The 20,000-nt window shown below is 49.8% G+C and overlaps 1 protein-coding gene across 1 annotated transcript in view; it reads left to right on the top strand.

Moving 5' to 3' along the window:
• The window catches only part of sorcs2 (sortilin-related VPS10 domain containing receptor 2), a gene marked incomplete at both ends in the record, with an annotated part of 248,143 nt that overhangs the window by 175,468 nt on the left and 52,675 nt on the right, over nt 1-20,000 (top strand). The window contains 1 exon segment of the mRNA XM_080544142.1: nt 14,355-14,519. Coding sequence (XP_080400268.1) covers nt 14,355-14,519 — 165 coding nt within the window.

Here is a 20,000-nt window from a genome sequence, read left to right on the forward strand (position 1 = left end):
GACTGACCTATGCATTCTTGCCCATCCATTACAGTTCATTTATGACTTTTATTATCTTGTTAAAATTCATTGGGGCAATACTTATGTATTATATATAAACACACATTTTCGAACCAATTCATCGTGTATTGTTTTTAGTTTAAGCTCCGAGGCATTTTTTAAATCTTCGTAGAGTTGGGGTGCCTTGGAGAAGGGGGAAAGCTTCAGGGGTGCCTTGGTTCAAAAAAGTTTGGGAACCTCTGCTCTAGACTACCTGCCTCTCTAACCTCTAGGCTACCTGCCTCTCTAACCTCTAGACTACCTGCCTCTCTAACCTCTAGACTACCTGCCTCTCTAACCTCTAGGCTACCTGCCTCTCTAACCTCTAGTCTACCTGCCTCTCTAACCTCTAGACTACCTGCCTCTCCAACCTCTACACTACCTGCCTCTCTAACCTCTAGACTACCTGCCTCTCGAACCTCGAGGCTACCTGCCGCCCCTAATTTAAGGAAGGCATCAGATATGATGAATCCTCTTATTATCATGCTCACGGAGCACGGTCACTCTCTTTATCTGGAACCTTCTCATTAGTTGGAGTCTTTTTCCTGTACATCACAGTACAATTTGCCATTAAAAGACGACCACTAAGAAATGCTTGGGTAGTCGCTAGTCATTTCCCCAATGACTCATTCTCTCTCTCTTTCTCTCTCTCTCTCTCTCTCTCTCTCTCTCTCTCTCTCTCTCTCTCTCTCTCTCTCTCCCCTCCACGCCACTCCTCGCACAACCAGATGTTCCCGTTAATGAACTGTTCGTAGCAGAGATGAAATATCCCTCTCACGCTGCCACCAAGCTGGATATCTTCATAGTTATAACATTTGTATAATTCACTGGTTTTTGAAGAGCGCACTCATTCTTTACCCGCCCGTGCAGCAGATCCAGACACCAACCTCCTCCGTATGGCGGGAGATAATGGTGTGGAGTAACAGTCGCTCCTTCCTGCTTCCACCGTAATTATTAGCCCACGGTCAGGGTCCCTGGGTAATCAGTTTGATTGACAGGACGGAGAAATAAATACCCCTCCTGTTCTTCGTTTGCTGTAACATACACACACACACACACACACACACATAGCAATGTACTGGAGACAGAGGGGATGGGGTATAAACAGAGAGTGTCTATGGTGTGGGTTTAATTTCGTAGTGTTTCGGAGTGTTTGAACGAGTTCTTATTGGTAAATGCACTGCACTTATATAGCGCCATTACAATGGCCTCTCATTCACACACACATTCACACACCAATGGCGGCAAGCTACCATGCAAGGCGCCAGCCCGCTCACTGGGAGCAATTTGGGGTTCAGCGTCTTGCCCAAGGACACTTCGACATGTGACCAGCTGGGGGCCTCGAACCGCCGATCTGCCGACCTTGCGATCATTAGACGGCGGCTCTACCTCCTGCGCCACAGCCGCCCCCACGTTGATTTCGCGGTGTTCGTTTAGTGATCTCTAAGCATGCGCACTCAACTAAACCCTGTTAAGACTGAGGAACATCAGTTTAGTCCGTCTAGTTTTTTACAGTTTTCAGGATGTCTGGTGTCTGTGTGGATGAGGAGTGACTCACCGTGGGGTACCCTAGAGAAATGGACTCTACTTTCTGCCCTCATCCAGATCAGTCTTTAGATCGGTTCACTTTTCGTGACGTTAGAATTATAAGGTTGACAAAATTGAGTTTTTTACATAATCTGATCCATTAGGTGTTTATTAATGCCTGTGTGGTGTTATTTTTTAAATGTTGACATTTTTTGAGTTAGTAATTCATGAAATACAAAGGTTCCATCTCACAAAACATAATGGAATGTAAAAACTTTGATGCTCAATACCTCTGAACTGCCCAAAACGGAGATAGAACCTTATAATTCTAAGCTCACGTTTTGCCATTCAAGTCACTCCTTTTACTCCTATACTCCCATTTATTCATAAAACCTCCACTCCCAAGCTTTCACAATCTATCAATGACGTTTTAAGAGTGTGCAGAGTATCAGAAATCCCTATTTGAAGGATGGCATGAAACGTCCTATGGAATATTTTGACAAAACGTATAGAAAACCCGCAATGGAGAGATGTGACACTGGAATACAACAGCTCTAAATTGCATATACATTCTGCTTCTCTAAGAATCCCATTGCCTCCTTTGAAATCTCCCTCTCGGTTTGGTCTCAGTTGAGGAAAGTCCCTTAATTGAAAAATCTTTGCATTAAAAGCACAGTAGATAGACACTCTGTTGGCGTGCATCTCAATGTGGGCAGTGCTCCATTGATCCTGCACAGTCCTCCTCTCAGACACACACACACACACACACACACACACACACACACGCCAAGTCTGAGGTAAAAAAAACAATTAAAAAAGGGGAAACAAAGCCTCTTAAAAGTGTCATTTTTTTCCCTCCAAAAACTCTCATTTCCTCTACCCCTCTGTATCGATTAACTCCGTCCTTCAAGCGTGGCGGACTCATTTTCTCTCTCTCTCTCTTTCTCTCTCTCTCAATCTCTCTCTCTCTCAATCTCTCTCTCTCTGTCTCTTTCTCTCAATCTCTCTCTCTCTCTCTGTCTCTCTCTCTCAATCTCTCTCTCTCTCTTTCTCTTTCTCTCAATCTCTCTCTCTCTCTCTCTCTGTCTCTCTCTCTCTCAATCTCTCTCTCTCTCCCTCTCTCTCTCTCTCAATCTCTCTCTCTCTTTCTCTTTCTCTCAATCTCTCTCTCTCTCTCTCTGTCTCTCTCTCTCTCAATCTCTCTCTCTCTGTCTCTCTCTCTCTCAATCTCTCTCTCTCTTTCTCTCTCTCAATTTCTGTCTCTTTCTGTCTTTTTTCCATCGCTCTCTGAGGAGGAGAGGAGTTAGACAGAGTTAGAGAGTTTGACTGGGTGGAAGAGACAGGCAGCAAGGTCAGTGGAGTCAGTGGAGAGAGAGATCGGCCCTGAGGGGGAGGCAGACGGTGAGGTTGGGCGGGGGGGGGGGGGCGAGACGGTGAAATAGGCCTAAACGTATATTCCTGTCACTGACAAGTCGATAAATCACACCCCCGGTGTGTGTTTGCTCGACTTACTCCAGCACCTCAAGTCCCAGAGATGGAGACACACACACACACACACACACACACACACATCGCCCGCTGCAGACATGGAGACGGGTATCAAACTGCTGTGTACTTCCACATGAAGTAAGAGGGAAAGAGTCTTCTGACGTGGCCAAGCTCCATCAACAATCTGGCCCCCTCCTACCTTGCCGACCTCGTCCCCCTCCACCACACCCCCTCCCGTTGCCTCAGGTCTGACGACCAAACCCACCCTCAAGACCACCAGGACCAAGCTCCGGACCTGGGGTGATAGTATAGGGCCTTTTCACCCCCTCCCAACATTTAAACAGGCCCTCAAAACCCACCTCTTCAAGCTTTCCTTCACCAGTTAACCCTCCCCCCCCCCTCCCCTTCCCATGTGTCCCCAGCACTACCTTAATTAGGCCCCTATACTTAGAGATAGGGGCTAGCTATCATGCCCCATAGAGTCTGGTTACCATGCTTTGACGTTGTCGGCATATCAACGTTTAGGGTTTGAATTAAATCCTTTGTCTTTATTTGGGTGCCTAAAACACAGTCATGGAACGATCCAGCTAATGGTTTTTGTTCACTAACTGGCAAATAACACATAAACCTCTTATCTGCAATTAAGATCGTTATCAGTGGGATATTTGTTCATTTGTACAAGCGCACATTAAGGCCCATTTGCTAACCTTAATTATGCTGTGCTTAGTAATAGCTTACGCTGTTTTACACCGTTTTAAACAAATTGAGCTTGATGCCTGCCAAATGCAATGTGTACTTTAAATCCTTTTCAGAAGGGGACAGAGTGCCAACAATAGTGCTTCAGTTGCCACTACTACACCAGGGGTCTCATTAGAACAGATCAATGGACTTGTTTTGTTCTAACATGTTTCAGTGCTAAGTGATGCTTACCATAATTAGTGACAAAAGAGTTGAGAAATATAGTTTTGCCTAATGGTTGTTCTGAGTACTCTGACGTCGCACTTGTGAAACAACTTTCACCTTCACCGCAAGCGGAAGTATCGCAGAAAGTTCGCGAAATGACACAAATCTATGCAGATGAAAAACCGAACACAACGATTTCGTTTTTTGTTTAATATAAACAATCAAATCGCCGTGTAAAACCCGTTCATTGGCGATATTATTATGCCTCATTTAAAAAACACGAGCACCTGCTCGCTGCTTGTTTTAGTGCGTCGGCTGGAAGAGGGGAAAGTTGTTTACCCATAAAAAGTGACCCTGCCAAGTCAGCTGCGTCTCACAGCCCGCGTGTGTGAGGAATCCGCAAACATCCCCGCAAACACCCTCACGTCTCGTCAGGATTAATGACGACGGAAAAATACAATGCAAATATGGATAATTCATCCTCGCCGTGGGTTTCACACTCTTTAATATTTTTGGCCCTGCGGCAGGGGGTAATTAGCATATTTGTTTTGCTCTTTTTTTTGGGAGGGGGCTTGTTGAATCGTCTTTTTTTTGTCTTTTTGTCTTTTTTTAAGGGGAAATAACCGGTCCTTGCCAGAAGGCGTCGGCAGTTAAATAGAGGGCCAAGTTAACCAGACGTAGCAGCTTGACCCCTTGGTGGACTGGGGGGGGGGGGGGGGGGAGAGCCTGGGACAAACTGCCAGGAGAGGGGATGGTTTTAACGAGCCCGTGGGACATGGAGGGTGACTGGCGTCATAAATGCTGCGCTGACCCGCACGGCACTTACTGTGTGACCCCTGTGTTCATGTAGCCGCCTGGAGAGCTACGCCAAAGTGTGTGTGTGTGTGTGTGTGTGGGTGGGTGGGCTCGCAGAGCATGCACGCACACACACACACACACACACACACACACATTCATGAACACAGATACACATCTTTTCAAACACACACACACACTGTGCACACACACACACACGCACACACACACACACACACACACTCCTGAACACACATACACATGTCTTCAAACACACAGACACACACACACACACACACACACTGTGCACACACATTGTAACTGTAGTCAGTAGCTCTGTGCTCATTGGCCTGTTGGGACTCAGTGGTCTCTGTCAGTGTGAGGGAGGGAGGGAGGGAGGGAGGGAGGAAAGGAGGAAGGGGGGGATAAATATGCGAGTCACAGTGCTTCTCCCTGTCACTGCTGATAAGTGGTAATTGAATTTGGGGGGCAGAGCAGAGCAGAGCTGGGCAGAGCCGGGGCGTTCTGGGAGACAACCTCCTCAACCAAACACCTGTAATTGTGGCTGACAGGAAGCAGGAAGCAGGCTGGAGCTCTGCCTCTGGACCTGCCCCCCCTGACCATAGAGTCTGGGCCTGTCAACCCTGACCATAGAGTCTGACCCTGCCCCCCCCCCCTGACCATAGAGTCTGACCCTGCCCCCCCTGACCATAGAGTCTGGCCCTGCCCCCCCTGACCATAGAGTCTGGACCTGCCCCCCCTGACCATAGAGTCTGGGCCTGCCCCCCCCTGACCATAGAGTCTGGCCCTGCCCCCCCTGACCATAGGGTCTGGCCCTGCCCCCCCTGACCATAGAGTCTGACCCTGCCCACCCCCTGACCATAGAGTCTGACCCTGCCCCCCCCCCCTGACCATAGAGTCTGGCCCTGCCCCCCCCCCTGACCATAGAGTCTGGCCCTGCCCCCCCTGACCATAGAGTCTGGCCCTGCCCCCCACCTGACCATAGAGTCTGACCCTGCCCCCCCTGACCATAGGGTCTGGGCCTGTCCACCCTGACCATAGAGTCTGACCCTGCCCCCCACCTGACCATAGAGTCTGGGCCTGCCCCCCCCCCTGACCATAGAGTCTGGGCCTGCCCCCCCCTGACCATAGAGTCTGGGCCTGCCCCCCCCCCTGACCATAGAGTCTGGGCCTGCCCCCCCGACCATAGAGTCTGGGCCTGCCCCCCCTGACCATAGAGTCTGGGCCTGCCCCCCCTGACCATAGAGTCTGGCCCTGCCCCCCCCCTGACCATAGAGTCTGACCCTGCCCCCCCTGACCCTGACCATAGAGTCTGGGCCTGCCCCCCACCTGACCATAGAGTCTGGCCCTGCCCCCCCCCCTGACCATAGAGTCTGACCCTGCCCCCCCCCTGACCATAGAGTCTGGCCCTGCCCCCCCCCCTGACCATAGAGTCTGGCCCTGCCCCCCCCCCTGACCATAGAGTCTGACCCTGCCCCCCCTGACCATAGAGTCTGGCCCTGCCCCCCCTGACCATAGAGTCTGACCCTGCCCCCCACCCTGACCATAGAGTCTGACCCTGCCCCCCCTGACCATAGAGTCTGGCCCTGCCCCCCCCTGACCATAGAGTCTGGGCCTGTCCCCCCCCTGACCATAGAGTCTGACCCTGCCCCCCCCCTGACCATAGAGTCTGGACCTGCCCCCCCTGACCATAGAGTCTGGCCCTGCCCCCCCCCTGACCATAGAGTCTGGACCTGCCCCCCCTGACCATAGAGTCTGGCCCTGCCCCCCCCCTGACCATAGAGTCTGGGCCTGCCCCCCCTGACCATAGAGTCTGACCCTGCCCCCCCCTGACCATAGAGTCTGGCCCTGCCCCCCCCCTGACCATAGAGTCTGACCCTGCCCCCCACCCTGACCATAGAGTCTGGCCCTGCCCCCCCCCCTGACCATAGAGTCTGGCCCTGCCCCCCCTGACCATAGAGTCTGACCCTGCCCCCCCTGACCATAGAGTCTGGACCTGCCCCCCCCCTGACCATAGAGTCTGGCCCTGCCCCCCCCCCTGACCATAGGGTCTGGGCCTGTCAACCCTGACCATAGAGTCTGACCCTGCCCCCACCCTGACCATAGAGTCTGACCCTGCCCCCCCCCTGACCATAGAGTCTGGGTCTGCCCCCCCCCTGACCATAGAGTCTGGCCCTGCCCCCCCCCTGACCATAGAGTCTGACCCTGCCCCCCCCTGACCATAGAGTCTGGGTCTGCCCACCCTGACCATAGAGTCTGGCCCTGCCCCCCACCCTGACCATAGAGTCTGACCCTGCCCCCCACCCTGACCATAGAGTCTGACCCTGCCCCCCACCCTGACCATAGAGTCTGGCCCTGCCCACCCCCTGACCATAGAGTCTCTGGGTCTGCCCCCCCCGACCATAGAGTCTGACCCTGCCCCCCCTGACCATAGAGTCTGGGCCTGCCCCCCCCCCCTGACCATAGAGTCTGACCCTGCCCCCCCCTGACCATAGGGTCTGACCCTGCCCCCCCCTCACCATAGAGTCTGGCCCTGCCCCCCCTGACCATAGAGTCTGGTCCTGCCCCCCCTGACCATAGAGTCTGACCCTGCCCCCCCTGACCATAGAGTCTGACCCTGCCCCCCCTGACCATAGAGTCTGGCCCTGCCCCCCCCCCCCCCTGACCATAGTCTCTCTGACCCTCTCTAGTCCTGATCTCCCCACAGTGATCTGGACACCTTCAAATCAGCCAAATCAGTCTTCAACGGTCTGCAGGGTCACACAGTAGCACGGAGAGTACCTTTCACTCCGACTCAGGAGCGGTAGCTTCTAAAATCAGTCTGGGTACTACGGCCCGGTCCGGCCCAGTTGGCAGTGGAGAAAGCAGAACAAAGCGGGAGCGCGGGTTCCGGTACGGTACGGGACGGTAGTGGAGAAGCACCAATAGTCTGGGCCTGCCCACCCTGACCAGAGTCTCTCTGGCCCTCTCTCTCTCTGCTCCTGATGATCATAGAGTCTGGGACTTTCCGCTCCTGACCACTGTCCATGACACACACTCCTTGAAGCCCTGTCCACAGTCTCCGTGACTGTCGCTGTCTCTGTCTCTGTGTGTGTGTGTGTGTGTGTGTGTCTCTCTCTCTCTCTCTCTGACTCACTGTCTCTCTGTTTGTCTGTATCTGTGTCTTCTTATGCCTTTCTGTCCGTCTGTCTCTCTGTCTGTCTGTCTGTCTGTCTGTCTGTCTCTCTGTCTGTCTGTCTGTCTGTCTGTCTTACTCTCTGTCTGTCTGCCTGTCTGTCTGTCTGTCTGTCTCTCTCTCTGACTCTCACTCTCTCTCTCTCTGTTTGTCTGTATCTGTGTCTTCATATAGCTGTCTGTCTGTCTGTCTCCTTATCTGTGTCCCTCCCTCCATTCTCTGTCATTGGTTTTAACATTCTATTTTTCCCACAAGGTCAGAGACTCTTCCTGCTTCCTTCTTATCTCTACTGTCTCTCTCTCTCTCTCTCCCTCTCTCTCTCTCTCTCTCTCTCTCTCTCTCTCTCTCTCTCTCTCTCTCTCTCTCTCTCCCTCCCTCCTTTTCTCTTTTCAGACCAGACAGGCATTTGATTTCTCCTGCTGTAAATGTGGGATGTCCTCTCCTCACATCTCTCCCCCTCCTCCTACTCCTCCTCCTCCTCTTCCTGTGTGGTATAGGATGTGCAGAGTTTGGCCAACTGCCACTCAACCACTGTTGACATTTCTTTTACTTGCAAAACATTTTATTTTTTATTTTTTTGTTACCGAAAAAACTGTACTGGCACTATAATACCTTAAACAGATACAGAGGATCCAGAGCTCGATAGTGACGGGGATAGAGAGATCAATCTGGAGGACAGACAGAGAGAGAGAGAGAGGGGGGGGGGGGAGAGAGGGGGGGGAGGCAGAGTGAGAGGCAGGCTGAGACAGATAGGGGAAGGGATAGATGGAGAGATATGCCAAAACGAGATGAAGAGGCAGAGACAGAGAGAGAGAGAGAGAGAGAGAGAGAGAGAGAGAGAGAGAGAGAGAGAGAGAGAGAGAGAGAGAGAGAGAGAGAATGCGAGAGGATATGCTCGTCAGCAATGGAGTGGAGCCAAGATGGAAGCCCGGATCAGAGTGTGTATCTGCCAGTCGCCACCGGGTGTAGTACACATGCACCTACCTGTGAGGAAACTAATATCCATAATGCACCAGGGGGACCATGGTTAATGCATTAGAGATGTAGCCGTGGGGAGAAAGTGTGTCTCCGAGAGGCGTCCTCTCTCATCTCCTCTCTGACACCTCTCAGACACAGTGTTGTACGCCGTGTAGGTACTCTACACTTCCTCACCTACTGTAATGTGTATCATTTATCACCTCGCCGCAGTCCCGGTACGGCAAACACTACTTTTTGAGTGCTGTGAGTGTGTGTGTGTGTGTGTGTGTGTGTGTGTTTGTGTGTGTGTGTGTGTGTGTGTGTGTGCGTGTGTGTGTGTGTGTGTGCGCGTGCGGGTGCGTTAGTGTGTGAAATTTTTTGAAGGCATTTGCCAGCTGTGGAAGAGCGAGATGTGTGTGGAAGTCTACCGTCCTCCGCTGTGAGCCTCGCATGGTTTATTTCCTGTCAATAACGGCTCACCGCTCCCCTCTCGCAGGGAGAGAGGCCCTACTACTTTCGCTGAAAAAATCCACAAACTGCCAATTTGCATATGTAACTGGGTGGAAAGCAATTGTGTGGCAACCTTAAAAAATGGGTGCTGTTGTTTTTCCTTGGGGCGAAAAAAAAAAATGAATAAATGAGAAACCTATATTGAGATCACTCCGAACATGATGAATGTTATCATAGTGCGTTGTCGTTTTAGTTCACAGCCCAGCGAACACACATTAATAAGTACATTGTTGGGTGTCAGTGTGTGTGCGCTTGAGTGTGTGCATGCATTTGTGTGTGGGTGTGGGTGTGTCCAGTCTTTTTGTCTGTGTGAGTGTGTGTGTGTGTCTGTGTGCGTGTGTGTGTGCGCGCATCTGCATGTGTGCCTGTGTTTAAAAAATAAAAAAAAGTGTGTGTATGCGTGTGTGTGTGTACTAAACAGTACTTAGTTTCTGTTCTGTGTTGTTGTGTGTATGTGTGCGTGTTGTTGTCTGTGTGTTGTTGTGTGTGTGTGTGTGCGTGTGCGTGTGCGTGTGTTGTTGTGTGTGTGTGTGTTGTTGTGTGTGTGTGTGTGTGTGTGTTGTGGTGTGTGTGTGTGTGTTGTTGTTGTGTGTGTGTGTGTGGGCATACAGTTTGTTTACCCAACGCCGTACGCCAAAGGCTTTCAATCCCGTCATCCTCCCCAAACTTGCATATCTTCAAAAACATAGACCAGCACAAACTGTCACACCCGTGTGTGTTGACTTATCTGCTAATGTCTTCTGTTTATCTTTATTTAGAGACAGTAACACAACAGGATATTTTAAGATAATATGGGAGCAGATCGGTGGGGGTTTTAAAACAGATCTCATGACTGATACACACTGATCCTCGGAGAAGCAGCGAGACTGTCGTTGTTGTTGTTGTTGTTGTTGTCGTTTAATTCCACCTCAGGACAGATTTAGAGTGATCACTGAAACACGACAAGGATGGTTATAGTGAATGGGGGCTTTGCTTTGGCATAGGAAAAGAGAGGAGACCATTGTTACCGAGTTCTTGTATTTTCAGGGAGCTAACAGTAGGCCCCAAGAAGACACACGCCCACCATTCCGCCTCGAGTGTCGACACAGGAAGCTTCGAGACCACTTTTATCTGCGTCTTAGACAATAGGAGCTCTGTAGTGAGGGACCGCTTGAGTTATTAGTTGCAGGAAACAGTTTCGGAAGAAGGAATCGGTGGATTTGAAAAACCCTTTGATTCAGAGAGATTCGAAAAGATTCTCGACAGGACCACTATTGTACTTTCTCTCTCTCCCTCTATATGTCCCTCTCATCACGTTCATGACTCTTGTTTTTGTTGGTGTTGTTGTCTGTGTGAGCAGAGCTGAAATTCTGACTTAATCAGCTCTCTCTGGTTTGGTTTGGTTGCTGTTTCTGGAGCTTGGCTGCACTGACAGTTTGACAACAGCGCCACTTATAGGCGGTTAAGGGTACTACGCCATTTGGCGGTAGGCAGAGATATGGGTGCAGGTCAACTGTTGAAGTGGCTATTTATTCTTTGTCTTTCCTCCTGCAACTTTACCGACCTCAAAACAGAAGCTACACTGCTGCACAGCTACACAGCTGTCTGTCCCTCCATCCCTGTAACCCTGCATCCCTCCTAAAGTTCCTTCCTTTCCTTTTCTCTCTTTTCTCTCTTTTCCCTCTCTTTTTCCTCCCTTTTCTTCTTCTCCCCTCTTCACACCTTCTTCCCCTTCCAGACTATCCTTCCCCAGCTTTGGCCTAGTAGTGGATAGTGAGTTGGACCGGTGATCAGAAGGTCATGAGTTCAAATCCCACCTGGGAACACCACCACTAGTGTGCCCCTTGAGTAAGGCACTCAGCCCTAAGTTACTCCAGGGAGACTGGTCCCTGTCTCTGGTTGTAACTCGCTTTGGAGAAAAGTGTCTGCTAAATGGTTAAAATAAAGAAATTAGATGACTCCACAGGGCAGTGTGGCTCAGGAGGTAGAGCCGGTGTCTAACGATCGCAAGGTCGGCAGATCGGCGGTTCAAACCCCGGCTGGCCACATGTCGAGGTGTCCTTGGGCAAGACACTGAAGCCCAAATTGTTCCCAATGAGCGGGCCGGCCGGTGCCTTGCATTGTAGCTTGCCGCCATCGGTGTCTGAATGTGTGTGTGAATGGGTGAACGAGAGGCCGTTGCAAAGCACTTTGGAATAAGGCTCTATATAAGCCAGTCCATTTACCAGGCTCACTCAACCCTTACACAGAACACACACAGAACACACACACACACACACACAGAACACACACACATAGAACACACACACAGTTACACAGTGTGGAGCCAGCACAACATAGGAGCGCTTTAACATCTCTTAATTGCTGGCGTGAGGGGAATAAGAATGCATAGAGAGTCTCTGGAGGATAAGATACCAGGGGGAAAAAATAATTTACGACGCACATTATTTCAGAAGCGTTTAATGTATTAGCAATAATAATATGATAAACAGTGTGCCTGTACAGCACGTCAATATACTTGGTGTTTTTTGTTTTATTTTATGTTGAACAGATGATTAATCCGATCGGACCCTAATAAGTTAGTATCGATCCCGGGTCAGCCCTGGAGTCGGCTCGGCCCGACACATAATGGTGATTGGTGAGCTCGTAGGCTCCGGTTTTCCCTAGTTTAATGTGTTCACTTTATGAGCTATAAAACTCAAAATAGATAATCAATAGCGTGTCGCCGGAGACTAAGCGGTGTGTTTGAGTGATGTAGTGTTCTGTTGGCATGGGGAATAGGCTGCTAATTGTGAATATGCTGTTGTGTGTGTGTGTGTTGTGTGTGTGTGTTGTGTGTGTGTGTGTGTGTGTGTGTGTGTGTTGTGTGTGTTGTGTGTGTGTGTATGTGTGTATGTGTGTGTGTGTGTGTATGTGTGTGTTGAGATTGAGATTGAGATAACGTTTATTGCCACTATGCGTTACACATATAGGAATTTGCTTCGTCACCACAGCAAGTGCGTTTATACTTTTTTCACATATCAAAAAACAGGACAACACAACAACAACACAGGACAGACAACAGTGCATTGGATAGTGCGGTATAAAGTAAAGTGCAGTGCAGAGTTTTTTTTTTTACAGAGTCCAGTTCAGTCCTGGGCAGACTTGGGGGCGGGGGGGGGGGGGGAAGCCAGAGTCATTTAACAGCCTGGCGGCTGAGGGGTAGAAGCTGAGCCTGTGGCGGGCCTTAAGTGCCTTAGGCAGCCGCAACCTTCTTCCAGAGGGAAGCAGGGTGAGGAGGCCGTGGCCGGGGTGGAAGGGGTCAGCCATGATCTTCCTTGCCCTCCTCAGAGCCCTGGTGTCGTGCAGGGAGTTGAGGGAGGGCAAGGGACAGCCGATCACCCTCTCTGCTGAACGTCGCACCCGCTGCAACTTGGCCTTGTCCTTGGTCGTTGCAGCAGGGAACCAGGTGATGATGGAGTGGGTGAGGATGGATTCTATGATGGCCGTGTAGAACTGGACCATCATGGACCTCGGCAGCCTGAGTTTCCTCAGCTGCCGGAGGAAGAACATCCTCTTCTGGGCCTTCTTTGTGAGGACCTCGGTGTTCTGCTCCCACTTTAGGTCCCGGGAGATGGTCATGCCTAGAAAGCGGCATGACTCCACGGAGGCCACCGGGGTACCTCCCAGCGTGATGGGAGGGGGCAGGGCTGCTTTCCTTCGGAAGTCCACCACCATCTCCACTGTTTTTAGAGCATTTAGCTCCAGATTGTTTAAGCTGCACCATCTCTGCAGCCCCTCGATCTCACCCCTGTAGGCAGATTCGTCCCCCCCGGAGATGAGGCCCACCAGGGTGGTGTCGTCTGCAAACTTCAGGAGCTTGACCGAGGGGTGGCGGGAGACACAGCTGTTGGTGTAGAGGGAGAATAGTGCTGGAGACAGGACGCAGCCCTGCGGGGAGCCCGTGCTGGTGGTCCTGGAGCTGGAAATGCTCTTCCCCAGCTTCACCCGCTGAGACCTGTCAGTCAGGAAGTCCGTGATCCACCTGCAGGTGGAGACCGGCACCTGCAGCAGGGATAGCTGGTGCTCCAGGATGTGTGGGAGGATCGTGTTGAAGGCCGAGCTGAAGTCCACGAACAGGATCCTGGCGTAGTTGCCTGCAGTGTCTAGGTGTTCTAGTACGTAGTGCAGAGCCATGTTCACGGCGTCCTCCGTGGATCTATTGGCTCTGTACGCGAACTGCAGGGGGTCCAGCACAGGATCCGTGATGAGCTTCAGGTAGGCCAGGACAAGGCGCTCCAGGACCTTCATGACGACGGAGGTCAGAGCGACGGGTCTGTAGTCGTTGAGGCCTGTGACCTTGGCCTTCTTGGGGACGGGGATGATGGTTGATGCCTTGAAGCACGCTGGGACGTGACACAGCTCCAGCGAGGCGTTGAAGATGTTGGTGAACACCGGGGCCAGCTGGTCGGCGCAGTGCTTCAAGACAGAGGGAGAGACGGAATCCGGACCAGCTGCCTTCCGGGGATTCTGCCTCTTAAACAGTCTGTTTACCTCTCGCACTGTGACAGAGAGAGGGGGTGGGGAAGGGGGGGTGGGGGTGGGCGGGGCGGGTGAGGAGGGGGGAGGGAGGGGGGGGGGAGGGGGGAGGGTGGGGGTAGCAGGAGGGACATTGGCCCCCCTGGGGGACGGGGGTGGTGGTTGTAGCCGGGGGGTGTGGAGGGAGAGGGCGGGGGTGGGCGGGAACCTCTCTTTCTCAAACCTACAATAGAACTCGTTCAGCTCGTTAGCGAGGGGTGTGTGTTTATGTGTGTGTGTGTGTGTGTGTGTGTGTTTTATGTCTCTCTCTCTCTCTTCTTAACATAAAACTCGCCATAAAACTGCTCTACAGGCTGCAATCGTGCAGGTGGCAATCACACCCCATTGGTTGTGTCATCTTATGACCCCCTCTGACCTCTGACCTCTCTGTCCCCCCTGTCAGGTGATCTTGGTGAGCTCCTCCATCAACGAGCGGGACCAGATGCTGTTCATCAGCACGGACGAGGGCTCCTCGTTCCAGCGCCAGCCCCTCACCTTCACCCCCGACACCCTCCTCTTCCACCCCAAGGACGAGGACAAGCTACTGGCCTACTGCAAGGAGGGCAAGGTGGGTCCCCCAAGGATCAAACACCCCTGGGTGTGGGGTGGTTGTACCCCATGACTGGAGGACTGTGTTAGCCCGACTGAGCTAAAGCCATACGAGTGGTTACTGTATGTGTTAGTTAGCAGGTGTTAGAGTAGCTGTAACCTGGTCACACGAGTGCAGGTATCACCCATCAACCTTACATGTACAGTACATTTACATTAACATGTTTACCATTTAGCAGACGCCGATTCGAAGCGAAGCAGTTTCCAAAGCGACTTAGAGCAAATACATTTGTCTAAGTAGGTGAATTGTCTATCCACCATGCAGGCACAGCAGGAAAGAGTAATCTATGCTCAGGCCAGGGGCCATTGGCAGTCGCCTTGCTAGCAGAAGGATTTTTCTTTCTTTTTTTTCTTTTCTTCTTCCAACAGTAGTTCAAAGAAGCGCCTCCGTCCATTGTTCACTATTCGGAAAAGCACAAAATTAAGTGATGGAAACAGATACAGATTCTACCTGAAGTTGCTCGTTATTTTTTGGGGGAAAAAACCCATGATTGACATGTCTGAGTGTCAGTCGTTATGTTTCTTCAAATGGATTCATATCATTGTGAAAGGCCACAAAATAAAAAAAAATGCCCAAACTGTGGGCAACGTTAGGACTTGATTTCACGAACTAGTCGTTTCAATTACTACACATTATTGAAAATAATTGATAATTATATTCTGTCGTCGCCCCGGCCGAATCAGTGCAAGAGAGCTGTGAGAGTTTTGCATCGAGGAGGAGGCCGAGGAGGAGGAGGAGGAGGCGGAGGAGGCGGAGGCGGAGGCGGAGGAGGAGGAGGAGGAGGAGGCGGAGGAGGCGGAGGAGGCGGAGGAGGAGGAGGAGGAGGAGGAGGAGGAGGCGGAGGAGGAGGAGGAGGAGGAGGAGGAGGAGGCGGCGGCGGAGGAGGAGGAGGAGGAGGAGGAGGAGGAGGAGGAGGAGGAGGCGTCACGTGAGGGAGATAGCGAGACAAAAGCCTGGTGTGGCAGCTGGATTTCTTTGAAACTTCCGCAACCCATACATGGTTTCTGTCTCTGACGGAAGATGGGTAGAGACTCTGCAGTTCTGACAGCTGTGGGCAGCTCATTCCACCAGCGGGGAGCCAGTGTAGTGAAGAGACGTGATCAAGCAGCGCAACTGCCATGTTGGCGTAGACCATGCAAGGCAGTGGCCCGCTCATTGGGAGCAATTTGGGGTTCAGTGTCTTGCCCAAGGACACATCGACACATGGACAGGAGGAGCCGGGGATCGAACTGTGGACTTTGCCGACTCTACCTCCTGAGCCTCAGCCGCCCCATGTATTACTGGATCGACTTCCGGTATAAACCACGGCCACTTCCGGCCTTCGATCGGGATACAGATCCAGATCCAGATGCTGACATCTCTACACCTCTACAGTCCACCACACAGCCCATGTTGTCTCGTCTGCTAGCAGCCGTGCCCCGGCACAGAGGACAGAGGCTGTCTGGTGCTGTTACCTCAGGTGTCCTCTAGCCCGGGGCTGTAGTAATCATCAGTCTGCTCCTGTCTCCTAGGCAGGAGGCAGATGTTTTATTAATAGTTGCTGCAGTACTGTAGCCGACTGCAGGGAGGGCTGGGTAGACGTGGGGCTGATGACTACTACAGGTCTGGTAGAGGTTTCACTACCACACAAACTGATCTGGGATCAGTTTACCCAACTCCCTAGAGGAGAACATGTGAGGAGTCCTACACTACATCTCAGTAAGGGGAAATATCTTAAATCAAGGCAATAATGTATGTATATGTGTGGATATAAAAGGACAATATAAAGGGATATAAAGGGAAACCTAGGATAGAGAAACCTAGGATATAAAGGGAAAGTTTCTCTTTCTATCCTATGTTTCTCTTTCTATCCTATGTTTCCCTATCCTGAGTCCTCATAACTCACAGTTCCACTAGCAGCATATGGGGAAACTCCTCCACTTCAATAATTTACACTTAATTAAACCAGAAATTCAATTAGGTTTTAATCTGTTCCATGTGGCCGGGTTACAGATGGAATGTAAAAAAAACTCATTTACTGTAACAGAACAAAAACACAGATTTAATGGGAGAGGGATGTGAGCGCCCCCACCCACCTACTGCGGTGAATTATGTATGTTAGTGATGGGACAGATGATCTGAGAGATGGTACTCCCTGAGACTCCTAATAGTGAAAATACCACCGCTCATCCGTGATCAGACTTTGCTGAGGTGCTGGAACTGAAGAGTATCAAGTAGAGTGCAAAATAACAGCATCCGCACACTCAAACACTGCAAAAAAACGGAGAGATTCCTATCATAGATGTTGCCACACAGTTGTAAGATGGTTTTCTGTTCGTTGGACGACTTAGTCAGGTTTGGTATATTCATACTGTTTTCATATGTAGATAGACGGGGTCCTCTGGGAGAGTAGGTGTGTGAGTTTTGCTTTTAAATAGTTGAGTTTGTCAAAGCCTAGGATACTGAGAGTGTGTGTGTAGTGAGAGTGTGTAGTGTGTGTGTGTGTGTGTGTGTGTGTGTGTGTGTGTGTGTGCGCGCGTGTGTGTGTGTGTGTGTGTGTGTGTGTGAGAGTGAGTATGTGTGTGAATTAAGGAGGTTATGTGTGTGAGTTTGCTTTTGAATAGTTGAGTTTGTCAAAGCCTAGGATAGTGAGAGTGTGTGTGTAGTGAGCAGTGATGCCGGTAACGCGTTACTAAGTAACGCGTTACTCTAATCTGAATACTTTTTTCTGTAACGAGTATTGTTGGGAATTTGTATTAAAATAACTAGAAGTGATAAATCATGTACTATGTGCTCATTTAAATAATATGTGACTGAGGTCAGTTGAGAACAATAGGAAGGTCACGCAAAGCCAAAAGAGAGGTTCTGTTTTTGAGCGACAAGAAGAAAACAAGCTCCTGACTAAAAGAACGTTTTATGATTCAAACTGCCTGTAAATTACTTATTTTTACCTATGTGCTAACAACCATTTTACACCTGCTGTTATAATATTCTATTTTTCTGTACTTTCATAACTAATGATTAATGATAAGTCTATTCTTCTAACTTGTAAATCGAATCCTAATATTACTGTGTAACTTCAATAGTTGTGTTTTCACAAGACATTCTGATAACAAGACATTCTGATAAGGACACTGACACAATGCTCTGCTCATACAAAGTACGATATCACCATGAGAACGAGAGGCTAGCAGGACACTCAAGCTGATAACATACATACACTCTCGCACCCACACAGGAGAGGAATTGAAGGCCAATGCTAACGAGAAGACTTGCTGCAGCTGCAACGGATTTGTGCTGACAATTGGAAAACTACCAGATAGAGGGGGGGGGGGGGGCATCACCCAGCCCAAAATGTTAAATGAAATGTATAACGGACTATGTACGGAGGTGAGAGGGACTCTTGTTTTGGTGGAGCGACTGCAGTTAACTTGTTGACGGCTAGCTGAGACAGGCCTGCAGAGGTGAAACTAGATAAGACACTTTTCCATGGAAATGAACTATTATTGCTTGCTGATGTGCTTGAATAAATATTATCTTAATGAAAATTTCAGTAGTGGTGCCTAATATTTGATTGGATCATATCATCTTAAGAAGTGATATCAAGGACGTCTCGTTGAGATTAAACGAACTCGCTTGTAAGTGACGACTCAATTAAATCGATTCTGGAGAAGTTGATCGCCTTACAGTATTCTAACGCGATACTATTTCCAAATCGGATTAAAGTTACTTATTCAAGTGACTGTGCGTTACTATTGCGTTACTACCTCATAACTTTGGCTAAATGCAGTATTTCTTTGTAATGTTCGATAGCTTTTCTCGCGTCTTGGGGAGTGACGTCAGTGCTCACGTTTTCAACACGAGGTTACTATGGAAGGCCATGCCCGCAAAAAACGGCTCTCGACTATCGCGAGATTGCAGCAGAATCGCTCACGTGTATCGCCACGCTGATTGCACAGTGTAAACAGAAGCGTAGCCTACACAATGGAGCGAGAACAGAGATATGCGTTAAATAGCTGGAAATATAAGGATTATTTTGAGTTTGTGTCAGCAAAGGATGACAAGAACATAAATGTTGATCATTGATAAACTCAGACTCACCCAGTTTAGGATTAGGATTATATTAGGATCATATCTGAATGGTCAGGGTAGGTTTTAGGTTTTGTGAAACCACTCCTTGCTAGTTACTGTTAAATAAAGATTATATTTATTTTATTGTTTAAAAACAAGTATTTATGTTGGGTGAGGCAAAGAAAGACTCTTTATTTTGTTGTTTTAAGTTATTGTTTAAAGTTTAATTATGTAATTTAAGTTACTGTTAAAATAAAGTGAGTTTTGGCAAAACCAGTTTTCATTTTTATGTTGCGGGGGGGGGGGGGGGGGTCGGGTGCCTAGGCAGCTGCCAATAGTAACAAAAAAAGTAACTAGTAATCTAACTTAGTTACTTTTAAAATCAAGTAATCAGTAAAGTAACTAGATTACTTTTTAAAGGAGTAATCAGTAATCAGTAATCAGAATACTTTTTCAAAGTAACTGTGGCAACACTGGTAGTGAGTGAGTGAGATTGTGTGTTTGTGTGTTTGTGCGTGCGCGTGTGCGTGTGCATGCGCGCGTGTGCATGCTTGTGTGTGTGCGAGTGAGCGAGTGTGTGAATGATGAGGGGTCAATAGCGCCTTCAGCCCTGATATTGAAAGACAATAAAGCACCATTGATTTCAGAGTTGACCAGCAGAATGGACTGGGCTGCACACTGAAATAACATTGCCCCTGTCTGGTATGCTGTTCATAGGACACACACATAGCTTGTGTGGAAATCAATACGTTCATTATGCCTGCGATCAATGGCCCCCGTGCACACATGAGACACACAGAATGGCCAACTAAGATAAATAAGGGGTGGCCTTGGTTTTGGTGAACCGTGAAATTCAATGGTTTGACTAGCTGGACCTGACATTCATTTCTACAATAGATTCCCATAGTGTATTACACACTAGGGGAATGCTAGCACATAATGCGAAACACCAGCCCGTTCACCCCGCTCGTCCACCTCTGCTGGCCGACTGGCTCCACCGCCTCTACGCCGACGAGGCAGTCGCGCTACCCGGCGGTCACGTCTCTTCGCTATACTGGCACCCCCGCTGGTGGAACGAGCTTCCCACGGCTGTCAGGACTGCAGAATCACTCCCTGTCTTCTGCCATTGACTGAAGACCCTCCAACTCTTCAGGCTACACCTGAACTGTCCCTCCTGAGACATCTACTTACCCTCCACCCCCCCCCCCCCCCCCCTCCCTGTACAGTTTATCCAGTGTCATAATAAAAGAAGAGGGGAACAAATTACAACAAAGTTAGCTAGCACGACGACTGCCAATGGCCCCAGGTCTGAGCTTAGATGGCTTTCTCCTGCTGTGGCTGGTGGATAGATGGTTCACTTACTTAGTCAAATGTATTTGTTGTAAGTCG

This window comes from Nansenia antarctica (assembly GCF_963989245.1).
Source record: "Nansenia antarctica genome assembly, chromosome: 13".
NCBI classification, from domain to species: domain Eukaryota; kingdom Metazoa; phylum Chordata; class Actinopteri; order Argentiniformes; family Microstomatidae; genus Nansenia; species Nansenia antarctica.